The sequence below is a fragment of the Podarcis liolepis genome, assembly GCF_965112155.1.
Source record: "Podarcis liolepis genome assembly, chromosome: 4".
Taxonomy (NCBI): domain Eukaryota; kingdom Metazoa; phylum Chordata; class Lepidosauria; order Squamata; family Lacertidae; genus Podarcis; species Podarcis liolepis.
In genome coordinates this window covers 67,944,842-67,964,781 of record NC_139558.1, presented here as the reverse complement: position 1 = coordinate 67,964,781, position 19,940 = coordinate 67,944,842, and the positions used below count along the sequence as shown (strand labels likewise).

Genomic DNA, 19,940 nt, shown 5'->3' with positions numbered 1-19,940 from the left:
AGGCCTGGGGGTTAGCACTACAGTTCCCAGGGTTCTTTGGGGAAAACCATGACTATTAAAGTGGTATAAGAGTTCTTGAAGGGTATGGTGTGGATGTGACTACTGTGAAAAAAATAGCCACTCTTGAGTTTCCCCTGGCTCAGGCTGGGGGACAAACCAGGCAGGGGATAGTTGGTTTATCCTGGTGATTAGGCAACCATCTACAGTATACATAAGGAAAGGTAGTACTCTGGTTTTGAGCACCGCCTTTCATTTGCAATCCCCTCTAATAGTAAACACAGGGGGCTGAGCACCAGCAGAAAAGGAGCCAAAAGACCAACCACTGAAAACTATGAGAGTGGTATCAAATTGGGGAAAATAAGGATCACCCCACCCCTTAAAAACAAAACAGCCCAATGAGCACTGAACTGCTTAGCAGCCACAGACTATTAAGTGAGAGACAGAAAATGGCATGGAATGGGGAAACTGATCAGCTGCCCCTCTGCAGCAAGTTTATCCACCTACCCACCTACTCTACCAATGGATTGTCACTGAACAGTTGCTTGTGTTAGTTATATGTCAAAATGATAGAGAGGATAACTTTAAGAATACTTAAATAAGCTGTTTTAGAGGGAATCTGCAAGCAATGAAGCCCGTGCAGCAGGAATGAACAAGCTCAGTTTCCCACATACTGGGCAGGGATGTATAAAAGAGGCCCATGACAGCAGAGACTGATTGGCATGCAAAGCACTCTAGGGAGAGAACAAGGATACTCCAGCTAAACTAGGCTCAACTTCTTCCTACTGGCTTGGACTGGACTGGTCTGTGGGTATTGATATGTATATGTGAGAAGGGTTAAGAAGACTGGACATTTCTAACTAGGTGACTGGGTAAAATGAACAAAATATTGAAATAGCCTTTGTATACCTGAGACACAAATGAGTAAAGAAAAAAACTACATTGGCAAATACAAAAACAGCAGATTTGTGCCTGTACAACTGCACAGCAAGACCATTCCATAGTTGTGTCTGTAATGTGGGATTATCTGGAACTGTGCATTCTTTCCATATTTTTGCCTTGTTAATAACGTCCTGTGATTAAAATCCAAGTAGTGAATAGGCAGGAAGGCGACTAGTAAAAAACTTCCTTAGCCCTATGTAAATTTTAGTAGACTCTTCTTTGTATGGTTTTTTAGACTGGAACTCAAGATATTTTACAAATTTTAAAAAAGTTATAAAATTAGTAAATGAATGTGCTTATATCTGTAGGATATAATTACATGGCTTATAATATAGCACTAGCAAAATGTGCACACCAGTGTTTACTAAGAAAGAAAGAAACCCTGCCACCTAAAACTAAGTAATAAAATGATCTGTTGAGCCTTCCTGGGGAGGGTGTAGCATAACTTCAATGCCACTAGCACTTCTTCAAGCACTATAATCTTATATTCCTGACAGAGGGAACATGCAGCAATATATCATACAAGTGGGCCTACAATAGATAGTTGTGGATCGAGGGCCCGACCCCGCTATGTGAAATAAATACACAAGGACACGTGATTAAGGTTAATGGGCAAGAAAAGGCCACAACTTTATTGATTACAGCAGTGAAAAGGTATTGGCTTAGGCATTGGATGACTATAGGTGGTGGGTTTATTCAACAGTAGGTGGAGCCTGTTGATGCTCATCCAACTATAGGCTCACCCCCTGATGTCACCGAGGGTCGTGCCATGGCCTCCCGCCAAGCAGGCATCGGACGGAATACACGACCGCCAGATTCCTTTAACGGAATAACCCACGGTAGATAGCATAGGCGATGGCCACACCTAGCCCTTGACACAGCACAACACATGAATCCAATGCCTAACCTACCCACCAATACCACAAAAGTTGTGACGATTGCTACGAGGTAGGCGAAAAAACCAAAAGGCCTAATGCCAAATGGAAAAATTCCTACCAGGCCCCCCAGCCAACCAGGGCGACCAACCTAAGGTCCATAGCAAGGCCAAAAACCTATACCCTGAGCTAAATGGGAGTGGAGGGTGGGTGACTCGCTGAGGGACAACGACGAATGAGGAGGAGGCGGAGCTAGCACCACAGCATTAAGCTGCTACACACGCCCCCCGGAGGCATCTGGTTGGCCACCTCCAGTGGGCGTGGGCACCAGCCAGGTAGGAGGGGAGGGGGCTAATGCCCCCTACCAGGGGCGGAGCTCGGTCTCCCGCCCACAACCACTCCCCTCTCTTCCAGGGAGGAGAGTCTTTATGGAGTGCTCCTATTCAGGGTACCAGACATGACTTTCCCAAAGACACACCATCCCACCACTACTGCCTGGTTTTATATTCCCCATCCCACAACAGACACTCAGCACCCCGTGGCCGCTTAGAATGTAAAGACTGCTTTGAGCTGCTTTGGGGTGTCTCATCTCCCTGGTTAGACTTTCTCCCTCTGTATTTTTTTAAAACTTCTGCGAAACTTGGGTTTCTCTGAACCCTGCTGTTAATGGTGCTGTTTTGGTTACTTAAGGAACAAAAGGTTACCGTATTTTTCGCTCTATAACACGCACCCGACCATAACACGCACGTAGTTTTTAGAGGAGGAAAATCCGTAGGCATGCCACCCATAGGCATTCCCTCCATAACACGCACAGACATTTCCCCTTACTTTCTAGGAGGAAAAAAGTGAGTGTTATGGTGCAAAAAATACGGTACTTAAGGAACAAAAATTATATATGTTAGGATACACAGCTGTAGGATATACAGCAACTGCTGCTAAAAAGGTATTTTTAAAAATCAATTTTGCTAGTCTGAATGGTTCATAGCATTTCTCCATAATCTGGAGCATTATTCAGATAATAGACAAGGACAGTATTTTGGATAAACAAGGCTGCATTTCTAAATAAAAATAAAACCCTATTTCAGTGGGACAACTTCTGAGCAAATAAGATTTGGTTTGGGCTGGGGGGGGGGGTTGAGCAGGAACTCAGGGGAGCTGAGTTCCCTTAACTTTTTTAATTAAATAAATAATTTGAAGGGGGGGTCCTGCGGGGGGGGGGGCTGGAACTGATATACCCCCCAATGCCTGAGCCAAAAATCAATAAAGTTGTTGCCATTTCTAATCCAGATCACTGTCTGCTTGAGCTTATTAATCACATCTTACATCTAGCCATTGCTGTATGTGTATGGCATTGCGACTGGCCCACAACAAACAAACAAACTTGTAGTGAGTCCTCCCACCTTTTTTCCCAGAAAAAAAAGCACTGGCTTGGGCTTTAGGGTTAGGGTTGAAAGTCACTGAAAAGTGAGTCATGAATAAGGCTTTTACTGTCAGGGAAAGAAGAAATCTTCTTGCATGTAGGTCATATGTTTCGATTCAAGTGAAAGGAAACTGACCCATTTAGAAGTGCTTCACTACAATGCAGTGAGGCCTGCAAATCAAATGAGATTTGGGCCCTTTCCAATCAAAACTAGAGAGTATATTTATTAATTTCTTATCTATTTGGGAGAATTTCTATACAGCTCAATATAGAAAATGCTAGAAAATGGTACATTTTGAGTCTTGAAAGAACATACAAAATACAGAAAAAAACTGTACAGTGGTACCTCGTTTATGAACTCAATCCATTCTGGAAGTCAGTTCTTAAACCAAAACCGTTCTTAAACTGAGGCGCGATTTCCCTAATGAAGCCTCCTGCTGCCGGTGCCCTTCCACCATCTGGCTTCTGTTCTTAGACCGAGGTAAAGTTCACAAACTGGGACACTACTTCTGGTTTTGCGGAGTTCGTAAACCGAATAGTTCGTAAACAGGGCTGTTTTTTAAACCGAGGTACCATTGTATAGCATCTTCAATAGTGTGGACAACAAGAGGGCAATAAGAAAGAAAGAGAATAAGAAAGTTCTAACAAGGGTCTAAGAAGGGATGGGAAACTTGAGCTCTCCAGATGTTGCTGAACTACAACTCACATCATCCCTGACCTTTTGCTATGCTGGTTGGGGCTGGTGCAAGTTGAAGTCCAGTCCTGGAATGCCTGGTACACAGGAAATAAGAGAGTCCCTCAAATAGGCTGGTCCCAAATTGTGTACAGTGGTACCTCAGGTTCCATACGTTTCAGGTTACATACGCTTCAGGTTACAGACTCCGCTAACCCAGAAATAGTGCTTCAGGTTAAGAACTTTGCTTCAGGATGAGAACAGAAATCGTGCTCCGGTGACGCAACAGCAGCAGGAGGCCCCATTAGCTAAAGTGGTGCTTCAGGTTAAGAACAGTTTCAGGTTAAGAACAGTTTCAGGTTAAGTACCGACCTCCAGAACGAATTAAGTACTTAACCCGAGGTACCACTGTACAACTTCAGTATCAGCAAGACCTCAACCTGGCCTAGTAGCACAGTGGCAGCCAGTGCAGTCATTTCAGCAACATTATATGCTGATGACAGGTTGTTCTAGTCAGGAGTCTTGACTGCTGCACTCTGAGCTAGCTGGAGAGACCAGAGCAACCAGTAATCGATCTCTGACGTCACCAATGCCTGAACTGCTGTGGATACAAGTTATCCCTGTCCAGGAACAGCTGAAATTGATCAGAGGTACTCCTCGCCACCTATTTGACCTAGCCATCTTTCTCAAGTCAACAGGGCACTTGCTATTGGCTTCCAAAGGATATGGACTTCATAGTTCAATAAAACAAAAGTAAAAGTGAAACATTTTATTAGCCCCATGTTCAAATCATTGAATGCTTTCAGTTACAAATAACTTTCCTTCCAATGCAGATCTTTTGAGGCAAAAACATTTTTTTACAGCAGCATGGCATACACTGCACTTTCAAGATATATCTCAGTTCTACTAATACAATTGTAAGTTTTGCACAAGTTGCTTTCTGCTTTATAAAAGTCAGTTGGCATTTGCTTGTCGGATCCTTGTCTTTGTTTAATTTGTTGAAAATATGTTTCTGTATTCTGCCAGAAGTAATATATCCAGGAAAGCAAATCTATTAAGATTTATAACTTTGAAAAAACTTTTCTATGTACAGTATATCATTTCTGAATGAAAGCAATTCCAATCAAAATGTCCATCAAATAAAAGTGTTTTCCCATAGATCGCTGTGAGATGCAGCCGTTCTAATAAAACTTGTCAGACTTCTACAATAAAAATAATAAAACTTTTCTGCTATCTTAACACCCCCAGCTTTCCTAGCTATGTAACATCATTCTTTTAATTTAATTTCAAGTCTTAGTTTTGGATACCAACGTTGAAAGCAGAGGTAAATTCTGTGTTACTTGAAAGCTAATATTTCTGACATTTTGAACAAGCAATCCTAAACACATTTACCATGGATAACAAATCTCTCCTCATTCTCCTACATTAGGCTAATGGGCATTGTGGTCATAGGCTATGAAAATGCCTTTCCTTTTTTCCCTCAGCAACTTTTTGCCACCGCCCCCATTGTGCCATAGTTTAAAACAAACTATGGTTTATTGTGAATGAGCGGTGTGCTGTTGCATACTGCTGAAAAGTTCCTGTGGAGTCCTCCTCTGCTTCTGTTGCTACTGCACCAAGAAAAAAACCTTACAAATCCATCATGGTTTGCTTAGAAACAACCCATAATCTGAGTCCACAGTGTGGTGTGTGTGCATGTGTTAGGAGCATCATGGGAACTTTTGAGCAGCATGCAACAGCACGCTGCTTGTTCACATTAAAACATAATTTGTTTTAATTTAAGCTGTGGTTTAAGGTGACAGGCTACTATAGTATACCTCTTTGTGATAGAAAAAGCACAGTACTTCCAAAAAGAAAGAAAGAAAGAAAGAAAGAAAGAAAGAAAGAAAGAAAACCAAGAATGTGATGGTGAAAGAATACTGCCAAAAACTCGGACAAAAAGAGAACTGACTCTTGATCAGAAAAAAGAAACATTATTAATTTTTGTTATTATCCTGTGTCAGATATTGCATAAACATTCAGCAGCACAACATTGTTTTTTAAGTGACCTCATTATTTTGCAGTAGTGGAAAACATGTTTATTTGTCAGTATTACTAATTACTTCTTCAGCACATTGATTGCTTCCCAGTCCTTAGCTCTGCTTTGCACAAAAACTGATTGCTTCAGGATGGGGGATGGGGATTTATTTGAGCAGAACAGGGTCACTTTTCCAACAAGAGCAGCTCTTTACAATCAAAATCAGCATCTCTCAGCCATACCTGATACAAATGAGCCAAATCAAGTTTACAGTTGTCCTCCGCACACATTCTGGAGAGCAAATTTCCTTGAACTCAATGGGATTTACTCCTGAGTAAACACACAAAGAAAATGTGCTGCATCTCTACTATTGCAGAAATTTGTTGATGCAAAGATACATGCTTCGCACCCTTTTTGTTTTTAGAACGGTTTTGCAATTGTCATTACACACTACAAGCACCCAGCTTGGAGCAAGAGGGCACCGGGACACAATTCTGAGTTTCACTGGAAAAGCAAACAAAAACGAACTTTTAACTAAAGTTGGGAATCCAACTGATTTTACTTACATGTCCTAGCTTCAGAGAGAGCGATCGCTGAAATATACAGGCAGGAAATAAACAAGCAAGCCACGCAGTGAAGCCTCATCCTTTGGGGGAGTAGCTGCAGTGGGTTATGTAGGGCGTGTGTATCTGTTGGGGGTTAGGAAGGGGAGGGGGCTATTTGCATTTGCTGACAGGTCGCCTTCTTGCTGCTGCTTCTCTGTTGACACCGTGCCTGGAATCAGGGAGGCAGCAGCAGGGAAAATGTTCAGACCTCCCCCTGCTGAGGGAGGGGAGGGAGAGGAGACTGGCTGGGGGCTGGAATCTGGTTGCATACAGAGGCAGGACATTTCCAGGAAACATTCCTGCTGCATTTCACATGGTGGGTAAACAGGAAGCACGGGAGGGAACCTCGAGTCCATATCCCAGAGGCCGTTGAACCTCCCTGGTGCTAGTTTCCAGCAGCTGACTGGGAAAGACGGGAGAGAGAGAGAGAGAGGAGGGATACAGTATTAGAGACAAAGCTGCCTTTCCATCATATGTTTCCCCACTGGTTTCTTTAGCATTGCACTGCATCACCGGCCACTGGCCTTATCCTGCTCGCTCCCGGCCCCCCCCAAAATCGAAGGCTGTTACTTGCCGGGTTGAGTTTATGTTTGACTGGACTTTGGTTTCTATTTATGTATTGATAGCAGCTAGTCTTCAGAAGGTACTGGAGACAGAGCCTAGCCCATGGGTAGGCAAACTAAGGCCCAGGGGCCGGATCCGGCCCAATCGCCTTCTAAATCCGGCCTTTTCCCCTTCCAAAATATAGTCAGGCCCCCCACAAGGTCTGAGGGACAGTGGCCCGGCCCCCTGCTGAAAGGTTTGCTGACCCCTGCTCTAGCCACTGAGACTAGCAGTCATTGGAGAGCCTCATCATCCTTGTATCTGTCCTCTTTTAAAGCCATCCGAGATGGTGACCATCACCACTTCCCATGGAGGTGTGTTTCATTGTTAAAACAATGCTCTGTGCAACATATTATTTCTGTCTTATTTTTCTATCCAGGTGCAGCTCAAGGTTGTGTGCGCTTTCCTCCCCTCCGCCTTGTGTATTCACAATAGCCCTCTAAGGTAGGCTACGTTTTAAGTTACTGTGTGTACATAAGCTGCCGTTCTTGTCAGTCGATTTGAGATGGGAATCCAGGGAGGGACCTAATCCACATATAGCCCAGGGACTCCTGCTGGCAGGAAGCCCATTCCATATGATGTAGGCATTGGACTTTTAGGGAAGAATTATTATTTATTGGGTCACTCCCTGCCTCTCCGCCAAACCTACCTACCTCGCAGGGTTGTTGTGGGAATTAAATGAGAACTATGCGTGCCACCTCGAGTTCCTCGGGCAAGAACATGGGACATAAATGCATTTTTTTAAAAAAGTGTCGACTGGTGGTAACACAGGATTTACGTGCTTGGAGAGAACAGTCTCATACGGCGAGAAAGCGCCTCTCAAAAGGCAGCCTTTGCTGCTGCGCATCCGCATCGCGCGCGAGCTCTGGTCACCCTGGAAACCCTTCCCCGCCTCCTTCGCAACTAATGGTCGGCGGGCAGTCGCCAATCCAGCCGCCGCCCGCTCTCCATTGGCTCCTTTCCTTGCCCCCGCCCCCGTTTCCTTCGCTCCGCTCTCCTGGTAACCATTGGAAACCGGCTTGGTTACGCGTCCCTTGCGCGCCCCGCGTCGTTATCGGCCTGCCTCGGGGACCCGAACCAATAAGCGATCTCCCGAGGCGTCACGTGAAAGAGGGGAAGGCGGGGCGAAAGCAGCGGGGGTCACGTGGCTCCGTTGGAAGGGCCGCTCTTGAGAACCGGCGGCCGCTTTGGGGGCTCCCGGAGTGACGGGTGAGGCGGAGAAAGGGCGGTTAGCGGGGAGGGAGGGAAGGAGGGGCCGGCGAGTCCCGTGCGGCGCCTTCGAAGAGGACCCCCCCCCCTTCCGCGAGGGTCTGGCTGTGATGGGGAAGCCGGGGGTGGCGGACCTGTCTCGGTGTGTTGACGTGCTCCTACCTGAGGCGCTGGTAAAAGGGGCTCCTAAGGCTCGGGCCCAGATGCCTTCTGGGCGCCTGATTAGGGAAACGAGGCTCAATCTAGTGTGGGGTGCCGGCTAAATATTCCCAAAGGTTAAAATCCATCCTCTGGGAATATTTTGTATCCATTATCTAGGAAAACTTAGGATCCAGTTTGCTCCTCTTCACCCTGCTACAAAATTGTGTATCTGGTGCAAAGCGATGATGCTCCACTACACTGAAAACAAAAAAACCCTGCTTTTTTAAACTGCAACTTTTTCAGTGGGTTAGCCACTTGAAAGCCAGCCTTATAAAAGCTGTTGATTTCTGAGTTGGTTTTGGAATAATAAAGTTTGGTGATTCATTATTCATTGTATCCCCTCCTCCCTTTTTTATTTTAGGTGTAAGACAGCATCCGAGTTGCTCATGTCTTGGAACTCCAGGATCCGTCTACATGCTGCGTCCTTAATTCATTTGGTGTGCTGAATGGCTGTTAGATAGGGATGTATAGTCTGATGGCCAATTGTTGCAACTGGCTAAAGCGGTGGCGAGAACCTGTCAGGTAAATTACTAGACGTTACAACCATCTCCTTTTTAATACCTTGAAGTAGTCTGAAGATTGTACTATGTCTGGCAAGTGTCACAAAGAGGATGAGTATATCCAATGCTGTTCTACTTGTGCAACAGACTTCTGCTTGTGCAAAGGAGCTCTGATTTTCCTACAGGCCACTGCACAAGCTCAAAATTTGTTCCTGGGATTCCTCTAGAACAGATTTTAGGGTGAATGAGAACAAATTGTGCAGGTGGAGTGCCACTCATGCAGCACTGGATACAACCCAAAGGCTTTATAAATAACAATAGCACAACCATTTTGAAATGGCATATTTTTAAAACTGTAAACTGAAGAGGGTACAAGAAATTGGTAACTTTAAATGTGCTCTTTGAAAGGGCACGTGGATGTGAAAATACAATAGACCTTTATTAGTGGCATTCATGTGCCTGTTCTTATTCCCCAGTCTTATTTAAAAACTTATTGGAACTGTTTGGAGGTAAAGATCCCTGTGTCTCTCCATTTTCACTAACCCAGGGCTTTATTTGAACCAGTATTCAGTCTCTGTAGCACTTTCTGCTGGAGATTAGTTCAAGAACAAAGACCTCTGAATATGAGCATGATGTCTTTGTTAACTAAGGGAACATAATCTGTATGTGGGGAAATGTGGTGGTTAAAGGCATGGCAACATGGCACAAGGAAAACCGCGACAACATTTCTGTTCAGTGCTACAATTGACATCAACCCACATTCATCAAGAGGCAAAAACAGAATCCCACCCTCTTTTTTGCTGAGAAGCGCTGATGTGCTTTTTTTTTTTTAGCAGAAAATTGATTTCTTCTACCCAACGCAATATCCAGAGCTTGCTAGTTCTCCCTTGGTACTTGTTTCCAGTGCCACAGTATGGCCCAATAAAAACACAGGTATCTGAACATAGCACAAGAGGAAAGCAACACAATGCTCAAAGAAATTTCAAAGTTTGTACAAATGTGGGGGGAAAACTTGACAAAAAGCATATTTAAGTACACAGGGAGACCTCTGCTTCTTCATATTCATGTAACTGCATCTCAGGATCCCTTTGTGCTCCAAGTCCCTTCTCAAAACTTGCATTTTCCAGGAAGCCTTTGGAATATCTCCCCTAGTCACACTACCCTATGGTATGAGTAGCTGAAAATTTTTGCATATTCTTCCCCTATTTTCCCAATGCCTCCATTCCCAACTCTCCATTTCTTCCATGTAAGATTACAGTTATGAATGGTGCTGCATATAAATAATAGGTACCTGGTGGTGTTGATGATTCTCAAAGATACATTCAATCCCACCCCCACCCCCCCAAAAAAAATTCTGTATGGCATTCAGTCAGGACAAAGTCTGAAAATATTTTTTCTTTTTATATAATTCAAAGGAGTGTGACATTAATCATGGTGGGTCTTGATAATGCTGGAAAAACAGCAACAGTGAAAGGAATCCAAGGAGGTAAGTAATATCTAAACTATTTTTGTATTTATAAAAGTATTAAAATGAGCTTTTTAAAATTATGTTTGCACAGGAGGAATTTTTTAATTTATTGCCCTTGGCTAAAACAAGGCCAAGGCTGCAGTCCTAACCTCCGTTATCTGGGAGTAAACCCCATTGAATTCAGTAGATTTACTTCTGTGTAGACATGGTTAGGATTGTGCTGCAAGATGCCATATAATGCTAGTAAATACAAAACCCCCAACTGAATAAAAAAAGAATTTGTGTTAATGGCTATACTGTTTAATTACGCTCAGGATATTTAACACTTTCAGGCATACATTACAGATACTGCACTTCGTTACTTCATTAAGGAGGGACCAAATACAAATGAGAGACCAAAACCACATATACAGTGGTACCCCTAGTTGTGAACACCTCTGGATACGTATCCTTCGGGTTACACACACGGCAAACCCGGAAGTAATGGGAAATGTTTCCACCATGCATGCATGCGCAGAAGCGGCACCTCTGGATGCGAATGTTTCAGGGTTCATACGGACCCCTGGAATGAATTAAATTCGTATCCAGAGGTACCACTGTAGGTCTCGGAAAAGCTATGTAATATAGCAGGATAATTGCTTTCTGTTTGATGCCACAAGTTGCACTTTTTAAGCTGAACGTGGATTCTTTTCTAGTTGAAAGCAAAACTTCTGTTGTATGGCTGTGCCCCTCCTTTGAATTCTGCTTGGGCTTATATTTGGAGATGCCATAGGCACTTGGGCTGCAACCTCATGCACTTACCAAGGAACAAGCCCCATTGAAAACAGTTGTGCTTGCTTTTGAGTATGCCTTCGTAGATGGTGCAGTGAATCACTGTCAGAACATCTCACTTTTTTGTGAGCATTGCTTTCATTTGTTTTGTACATCGTTAGCCACATGCACATTTTTAGTGCTTCCAGAGCCTCTGGATATCACTAAAACTTTGGGAGCAATGTAGAAGCAAAATGAGGCTGTTACACTCAGATATATGCACTTCAATATATATATATTACTATTGCATGTTTCCAAAGTAAAGGGTTTACAGACAGTTGTTGAAGACTGGTGCCTGTATCATGGTAGAGAAAAATATTTGTTAGGAGTCACCTTGCGTCATAAAATGGAAGGGAAACATCTTTGGTAAGCATTTGAGGAACTGCTGACATAAATTATTTTTTAATTACAGCACATATATAAAATATCCACATTAATGAGGCATTTCACATTTTAGTTTAGGATAGAAAATCAATGGTTCCCTTTTGCCTCCCCCCCCTTTGTATGTGCAGTAACTCTTATTTGCTGAAATGCACAGTAATGAGCAGACATCAGTAAATTTTACCTAAAAATCAATGTTGTAGGTACTACCTTTTTATGATATTGACTTGTGATATAATTTGGAAAGAAGGAAATTGTATGTGCATAACAAAGTGTTATTCTAATGATATTTTTATATCCCTATTTATAACTGGGAAGGTACCAACAATTTGCCAGATCACCTTTATCCCTTCAACCATAAAAATCTCTCTTAGCATCACTTTCTCTCCTCTGCCAGCTCCAATAAAACAGCATGCAAGCTTAGCATCAAATAAAATTTCTGTTTCAGCTGGGGAGAAGTTTCAGAAGTGTCTGTTCTGAGTGCTTGACAGTTTACTGACATACATGAACACATTGTTTTGGATGAATCCAGTCCAGAATAACAGTGGATTTTTCATATGTGAAATAGTGAGTATCTTTTCTGGGTGAAAAGATCATATGACTTCAGTATGACCCAGATCCAAAGGGCCCATGGGCAAGGGCTTTTCATTTTCAGCATCTCAGTGGAAGCGCCTGACAACTGAAAAGTCGTTGTGAACATCAGGGTATTCCTCATTATGGTTCTCAACTGAAACTGGTGAAAAGAGAAAGTCACTTCACTTCTCCCCTGCCCTGAAAGCTCTTGGCATGGGCATCTTTTGGCACTGTGATGCCTGTATCTCCAAACAAATTCTCATTCTAGCTTTTCTTGGGTTATGAAGCCCTGGCAGAAAGCATGCCAGCAACAAATTATCTTCATTTAAAACAAATGTGGGAATATGAAATCAAGTGAAACAAGATCATTTTAATATGAGGAGTTTGTCACCTCCCCCTGTCCTTATTGGGTTGATTCTTCAAGGGTTCTACTCAGGGTATGTACCTAGCTCTCTCAGTTCTTCATAAACGTGACATTGTTTTGCATATGCAGTAGACATTATTAACACGAATTTCTAGTCCCACAGTGAAATATTTTCTTAAACATGTCCAGGATTTGTATAGTTCTGTTCTACAGGCTGAAATTGGTAGCCTGCCATCAGTTAGACCATAATTTGCAGCAAGACAGGTGATAAGAAATTTAATTTGCATTCATTGTGATCACAGCAACTTATGCATTATTGTCTGTCCACGTGACATCTTGTGATCCATGTTTGTAATATTTGTAGCCATTATATACATAGAAAAACTGTAAAAAAAAACCGGGTCTGTAAAATTCATGTTATTCTGATCCTGAAAGTACATCAATCTCTCTTACCAGATTGATGGATCCCCCCCCAACCTCATCAAAAATAGGCTGGAGAGGAATAACATGTTGGGAATAGGTTTCCCTTTCTCCAAACTTGATCTTGAGTTGGAAAACATTACCCTCTTCTTACCTTTCCTTTATTTGATACTTTGATGATTATGGTTCCCGATATTCATGTTAAGTGTCTCTCTGTGTGTGCTCACACATGCTTGTGTGTCTGTTAATGTAAAAAAATATAATACTTTACAATTTTAAAAACTAGTATTCTGTTTTAAAGTGCCCACAGCCCCCCAAAAAAGATAATTGAAACTGTATCACAAGTGTCTCATAACTTGTCCTTTAATTTCATCAGAGTCCCCAGAGGATGTGGCCCCAACTGTTGGCTTTTCTAAAATTGATCTTAAGCAAGGGCGGTTTGAAGTCACAATCTTTGACTTGGGAGGCGGCAAGAGAATCCGGGCTATCTGGAAGAATTACTATGCTGAATCATATGGGGTAATATTTGTTGTGGATTCCAGTGATGTTGAGAGAATGGAAGAGACAAAAGAAACTATGTCGGAAGTTCTAAAGCATCCCAAGATAGCAGGGAAACCTGTACTGGTGTAAGTAACAAAAATCAAGAATTATTTTAAGTACTGATGTATAACTTGAATACAGTGGTGCCCCACAAGACGAATGCCTCGCAAGACGAAAAACTCGCTAGACGAAAGGGTTTTCCGTTTTTACGTTGCTTCGCTAGACGAATTTCCCTTGCGCTTTTTTTTAAAAAGCCACTTGAAGAGGCGCAGTTGTGACGGACCGTGCTTCGCAAGACGAAAAACATCGCAAGACGAAAAGACTCGCGGAACGAATTCTTTTCGTCTTGCGAGGCACCACTGTATATTTCCTAAAACACTGAGATGTGATACTACTTTTTCCTTAAGTTGCCTTTAAAGCGGAATATTTTCTTTCCAACCAAACAAGCAGAGAAATTAAATTGTATTGTGCTGCTGTTGATGTCATTAGAAATGATGGCTTCAATATGGCAGAACTATTGTCTGTGCAAACACTCTTGAAATGAGTTATATAATTTCTGCAAACATTCCATTATTGCCTGTAGTGATAACTCTATAATTGTTTTGACGAATAACGATGTCAACACAAGTAGTATGACCCTTGTGTTGTCTAACATAAGCATGTTATTAGCTAACCGTTGGTCTTAATGAGGTCTCCGTGTTTAACACCAGGGGGTGCAAGTGATGCATTATCAGAAGAACCTGGTGTCTATAAACTGAAGTTGTCTCATGCATAACTCTGTATCTCGGGATGCGTGCAGGTCTTACTCCAACATGCTCAGTGTAATGATGTAGCAGAAAGTGGATGCACTGCAATTTATACACCTGCAGAGTAAAATACCCTTCTGCCTTTCTGAACAATATGGTCATGATCCAGCCACGGTGAAGCAGGTTTAAGTCCATTTTAATGTAATGCTAATTTACATGTTCTTAATTCTTCCATTGAAAACAGTGGGGCTTCATAGTCCGTTTAAATTAGAAATGAATTTAGAATTAGAATGAAATGAGAAAAGTGACACTCAATAGCAGCTGATAATATTTTGACCTGATAGGGCTGCAACTTTTAATATATTGTGTTTTCAGCACAACAGGACTTAATACATCACTTACTAGAGGGTTTATTAATTGACTGTAAAGTTGTGCTTAAAATATAATTGAACAAATGCCAGACATTTAGAGATGAATTTCATATTGTTTAATTATCAAAAAATCAATTTTTCATGTAATTACTAAAACCGTTAACTTGTTGTTTTTTGGTATTAATTACCTATGGGTAGTATTAATTTTTGGGTAACAAAATAAATATGAAAATTGTATCTGTGTGAAATTTGTGCTATTACAATGACTTTCTATACTGCATCACCTGTGACCAATCTCACACTCTCCCTCATTTTGCACTCATTGTTCAGACACCAGTTGCACTACGCTAGTTACTCTTCCGGTTGGCAACTTAATTCTGATGACTGTACAAAATAACTGGCAGAGGAAACTGAGGAAACCATCCTGCCAATTGCAGAGAACACTGAATAATCTTTTATCTTTGATGCTGGATTTTTGGAACTCAAATGTGATTCAACTGACAAGGATTTCAGGAAATTCAGTTTGGAAAAATTTTGGTTGAAATATCTCCCTGTATATCCCAAAACAGGAGAAAGGCTCTCCACATCATTATACAATTTATGCCTTAGTGAATCTGATTTTGCTGTGCAACAGACTGGATATTTAAAGTGTTCTAAGATCTGGCTATTTTAAATTTTAAATTTCATGTGCATTTGATTTTTTTGGGGGAATATATATATACATTTAAAAAGTATTCGTGTTTTTTTTTTAATTAAGCCCCAAAATACTGTTTATGATTAAAAGTCAGCAATGTTTCAATACTTTCTAGAAATTAAAATAGGGGCACCAGATGTGGATGGGGGCATAACATTTTTATATAATCTGAGAGGGGACATGGGTTAAAGGTTCAGAAATGCTGCTTTAGAACTCTTTCCACATTTCTGTCTAGGAGCTTCTTGTTTATAGATAAATCCCTACAGGTGAAGATCTTGTCATCAGTTACCTCAATCATTTTATAATAAAAATTGTTCAGAGTTTTGTTTTGGAATGAGTTAGCTATAGCTGCCAGCTGCTATTTTTATTTCTTAACTTAATTATTGAGCTACATGTTTGGGGGAGGGAATTGATCATACTCCTAGTCCTACCATCTTCACTTTAGACAACTGAAATATTGACAACATTTTGCTCTAAAACAATTAGGGTGAAATGAATGAAGTTTTGCTTCTAGGCAATTTCTTGTTATGATCCCTTTAAGCTAGTATAAGGTTGTAACTTTAGGATGGATGGTTTTGCAGAAGAATATCTAACCTTTTTTATTATTATTTCTGGGCCACTATCTAGAATTAGATTTGTTTGTCTCTGTTGAAGTTTCAGTCAATACTTGCTGAAAGTCCATCCGTCTTCACTGGCCACAAAGAAAGAGTGAATGTCTAGTGTGTGTGTGTGTGTGTGTGTGTGTGTGAGTGAGAGAGAGAGAGAGAGAGATGTATGCCTATGTACTTGTATTTCCCTGTGACACATAATAACATACTTACCCGTTATCTCAAAAAACTTTCTGCACCTATTTGGTATAAAGGATTTGGTGGTGACGTGATCCGTCTTACTAGTGACCTATGTTATATTGTAGAAACTGAGAACTAGATTGGCTCACCCACTATAATTTTAAAACACTGAAATGGTTGTGAGGTATCAGGCCCATGGATGCCCTCCTCTTTCATACCCGGGGCAAAAGCACAAGTAGTTATGTACAAAACTACATCTTAGTTGTCCATAATATTTTCACTCGAAGTTTTGATAGATGAATATGTTCAACATGTTGATAGCTTTCTTCAATATACACACGCTCAAAATTTCCAAGTTTGTACAAATACTGTATTTTTTTCCAGCTTACCTAGTGCAGCCATCTTTAACATTTTCATACCGAAAGCTCTCTCCTTTAAACCAATAGGTCAAATTGGCACCCAGTTTTAATTATATGTGCACACGCCTGCCCATCTCCCTCCCTCCCACCATCTCTCACCAAAGGAATTCTGGCAGATACTTAGTGGGCTGAATTTTTCTCTTTCACACCCAAGCTCTACCCTCCATTGCATCTGGTGACCTCTGTTAGGCTCTGCTTTCTTGTAGTCTAATGGCAGATTACTATACCCCAATCTTAGGTAAAATCAGTGCTATTTTTCACTTTTCTATGCCCCTTATTTATCTGATAAGAAAAACAAATGTTAAAGAAGCCCTGAAAGTGGTTTTACTATATTAGTGCATCTCATATGAAGTCAGAAAGAGACTGGTTGTGGGTCCTGATTTAACTAGTTGGAACAATTATTCTAGTGTACGTGTTTGTGCCTTTTAATATATTTTGAACAGACCATATCTGTAGCATTAATTTGCATGCTGTTTAGTGGCACCTAATTGTAAGCCACTGTTGGTTGGAAAGGCATGCTATACATGCCTCCTATTGATAGCATAACAGATACCCCTTAACTGCACCTCCGGCTTGGCTGGGGGAATTAGGATTGTGTTGTTGCACTAAAGCATGCATGGTTGTTGCATTAAAACATGCACAGTATCTGAATGGACCTGCTGCCTATATGAATCAAAGATATTCTCAGACTAAGTGCTCTTCACCCAAAAGCCCCTTTTTAAAGTGATCAATATTTGTGAGTACAATCCTAGTAAAACAAGAAAAATACCATTCTGGTATAGAACATAGGAATTTAATATAGAAGGCTTAGTTACAAATACCTATCTGGCTATAAGGCTCTACAGATTACCTCTGGCATTTATATATCAGCCTAAACTATTTCAGAGGGATGTGAGGATTTCAGTGCTGAAAGTTGTAGATAAAAGTGAATACATTCTGAATGTGTGTTCTTGTACTGAATCAGTCAAATATGTTTAGAATTGCAATACCTTTTTAAGGGGATTAGAAGACTTTTTAAAATGTTTATTGATTAAAATCCTATACACAGAAATGAGAGTAAGTCTCATTGAATTCAGTGGGACTTGCTTCTGAGTAATTTCTCCAAAATTGTACTAGGAGTTCTCTTCTAAACCATATGGAGCTTTCCATCAGCCAGACTGTATTTTGGAGTCAGTCACGTTTTTTGACTGGCAAGTGGCCTTTTGTGACTGGATGATGTCTGGGTGCCACCGTTGGCAACTAGCATCTCCTCCTGCCTGGCTGCAGTCAGCTGGTCTGCAGGCACAGCAGCAGCAAAAAAAAGTGTGCATTTGCGGGGTGAATCAGCTTCTCTAGGGAGGGAGTTCCAGAGTCTGGGAGCAGCCACCAAGAAGGCCCTTTCCCCCGTTCAGGCATGCTTGTGAAGGTGGTAGGACAGAGAGAAGGGCTTCATTGAAAATCTCAAAACCAGGTCATATTTGTATGCAGGAATACAATCTTTCAGAAAGCTTGGACATTAAGGGTTTTATAGGTCATAACCAGCACTTCTGGTAAGCTAGGGCCAGTGACACAGAAGCAGGCGGGAGATTTGATGTGCTATTCTGAGATGTGAGACTCTTTATAAATACGTTTTGTGGCCTGCAAAAAAATCCACTGTTTACTTCTAGATAGAAACATTTTTGTCCCTCTTGTCTATAAAAATAAACTTAGCTCAATGCTTTTCCGTAATTATAAACAATGTTCTCCTTCAAACGATGTTTGAAGCTTTGTTTTAGATGGCATCCTTGTCACAGTCAGGAAGAGATAAGTGAGTAGCACATCCTTTCAGAAGGGAACTTGTTTACCAAATCACGCATGTGTGGGATGTGTGTGGTGCTGTAACATAGCTCTTATTCTTAAAATTATTTAATTACTCCTGAGTCTGAGGTTTCAAGTGTCTTTTTTGTAGCAATAATGACTAATAATAAAAGCAAAGATTTTTGGGAAGTAAATTCAGCAGTACATCCTGTACTTTTTTAGCAAATGTTCTGAATCGCAGCCACATACAACTTGCAATATTGTAATATGCCAAGGCAAAAATCGTTGTCTGTTTTTTCTGAAAATGTTTAATTGTATCCCTAGGTTGATGTATGTTCAGTTGCAGGGGAGGGGAGGGGAAGGGAAGGTATTGCTAAAGCCAGATACTTCATGTACAGGGCCGGTTAAACAGAACTTTGCCACATAGATTAGGAGATTAGGAGCAGTGGTGAAGTAATAAGTAAGCATGGTTTTGTACCACTTACGTAGTGGTTATTTAAATACTACTGAACCTTCCAAAAAGAGACTCCCATACCATTGATGTAATTATTTCAGGCACTTTTTCTTAGACTCTTTATGCCAGTGAGTGTAAATATCAGTTGCAGTCAGTTATAGTGGATCAAGAATGGTCTCTTACTTGTTTTTGCTTTTGTATATGCCTGTTCCTACAGTGTTGTGGACTATTCCATGCCGTGACTATTTTATTTGTCTCCAGTGTCAGTAGGAGGAGTAGGAGTACAGTCAGTAGGAGGCAGATCAAAGAGAAGGAGTATGACTAGGAAAGAATGACTGTCAATAATGTTACAGATGAGTTTTCTGATCTCTTTTTGTTTCAGTTCACGTTGGATTACAGTGGTACCTCTGGATGCGAACGGGATCTGTTCCGGAGCCCTGTTCGCATCCTGAAGCGAACGCAACCCATGTGTGCGGGTTGCAATTCGCTGCTTCCATGCATGCGCGTGACGTCATTTTGGGTGCGAGCAGCGAAACCCGGAAGTAACGTGCTCTGTTACTTCTGGGTCGCCGTGGAGCGCAACCTGAAAAGGCTTAACCTGAAGTGACTTCAACCCGAGGTATGACTGTATCTTGGTGACCTGTAAGCATGTTTAGCTGATAACCATTCCTGGGAACTCCATGGCAGTGTTTGTGTCTATGGCTTTCCATGAATGGGGAAGTGTGCTGATGCACCAGGAGGAAACAGTGGCTGCTTCTTTCCTCTCCCATGGTTTCACTCACTGTTGTGTCCAAATTTGAGCTTGTGGTTTGCCTGACTCCAAATGATCCATTAGCAGTAACTTAGATTTATTATTGGTTTACTGCTCGAAGCGTGTTTGGGAGAGCCCAGGATCCTAGGTATGCAGAACACTAAACCAAGCCATAGCTTAGCTCTCAGTAGCGTAGAGGAGTTTGGGAGGAACTTAAGTGGCTGCAGTTTCATCACTGTGCAGCAGCACACTTGCTCATTCACAGTAAGCCACAGTTTGGCTTAGTGTTATATGTGAATGAGACCAGTGTAGGAAGAAAATATAGCCATTACACTAAGGAGCT

At 41.6% G+C, this 19,940-nt stretch overlaps 2 protein-coding genes across 8 annotated transcripts in view; one reads left to right on the top strand and one right to left on the bottom strand.

Moving 5' to 3' along the window:
* Positions 1-6,806, bottom strand: part of PROS1 (protein S) — a 36,697-nt gene extending 29,891 nt beyond the window's left edge. Inside the window, exon 1 of the mRNA XM_083498639.1 lies at positions 6,491-6,806. Coding sequence (XP_083354765.1) covers positions 6,491-6,569 — 79 coding nt within the window. The 5' untranslated portion in view covers positions 6,570-6,806. The remainder of the gene's footprint in view (positions 1-6,490) is intronic.
* A 1,367-nt stretch (positions 6,807-8,173) lies between these two features.
* The window catches only part of ARL13B (ARF like GTPase 13B), a 39,292-nt gene continuing 27,525 nt past the window's right edge, over positions 8,174-19,940 (top strand). The window contains exons 1-4 of one of the 7 annotated variants that reach the window (XM_083498690.1): positions 8,174-8,341; positions 8,904-9,064; positions 10,458-10,528; positions 13,435-13,684. In XM_083498690.1, the coding sequence (XP_083354816.1) occupies positions 9,006-9,064; positions 10,458-10,528; positions 13,435-13,684 (380 nt within the window). In that variant the 5' untranslated portion in view covers positions 8,174-8,341; positions 8,904-9,005. Of the gene's footprint in view, positions 8,515-8,903; positions 9,065-10,457; positions 10,529-13,434; positions 13,685-19,940 lie in introns of all 7 variants that reach the window. The other 6 variants (XM_083498688.1, XR_014524976.1, XM_083498686.1 and 3 more) reach the window with 6 other exon arrangements.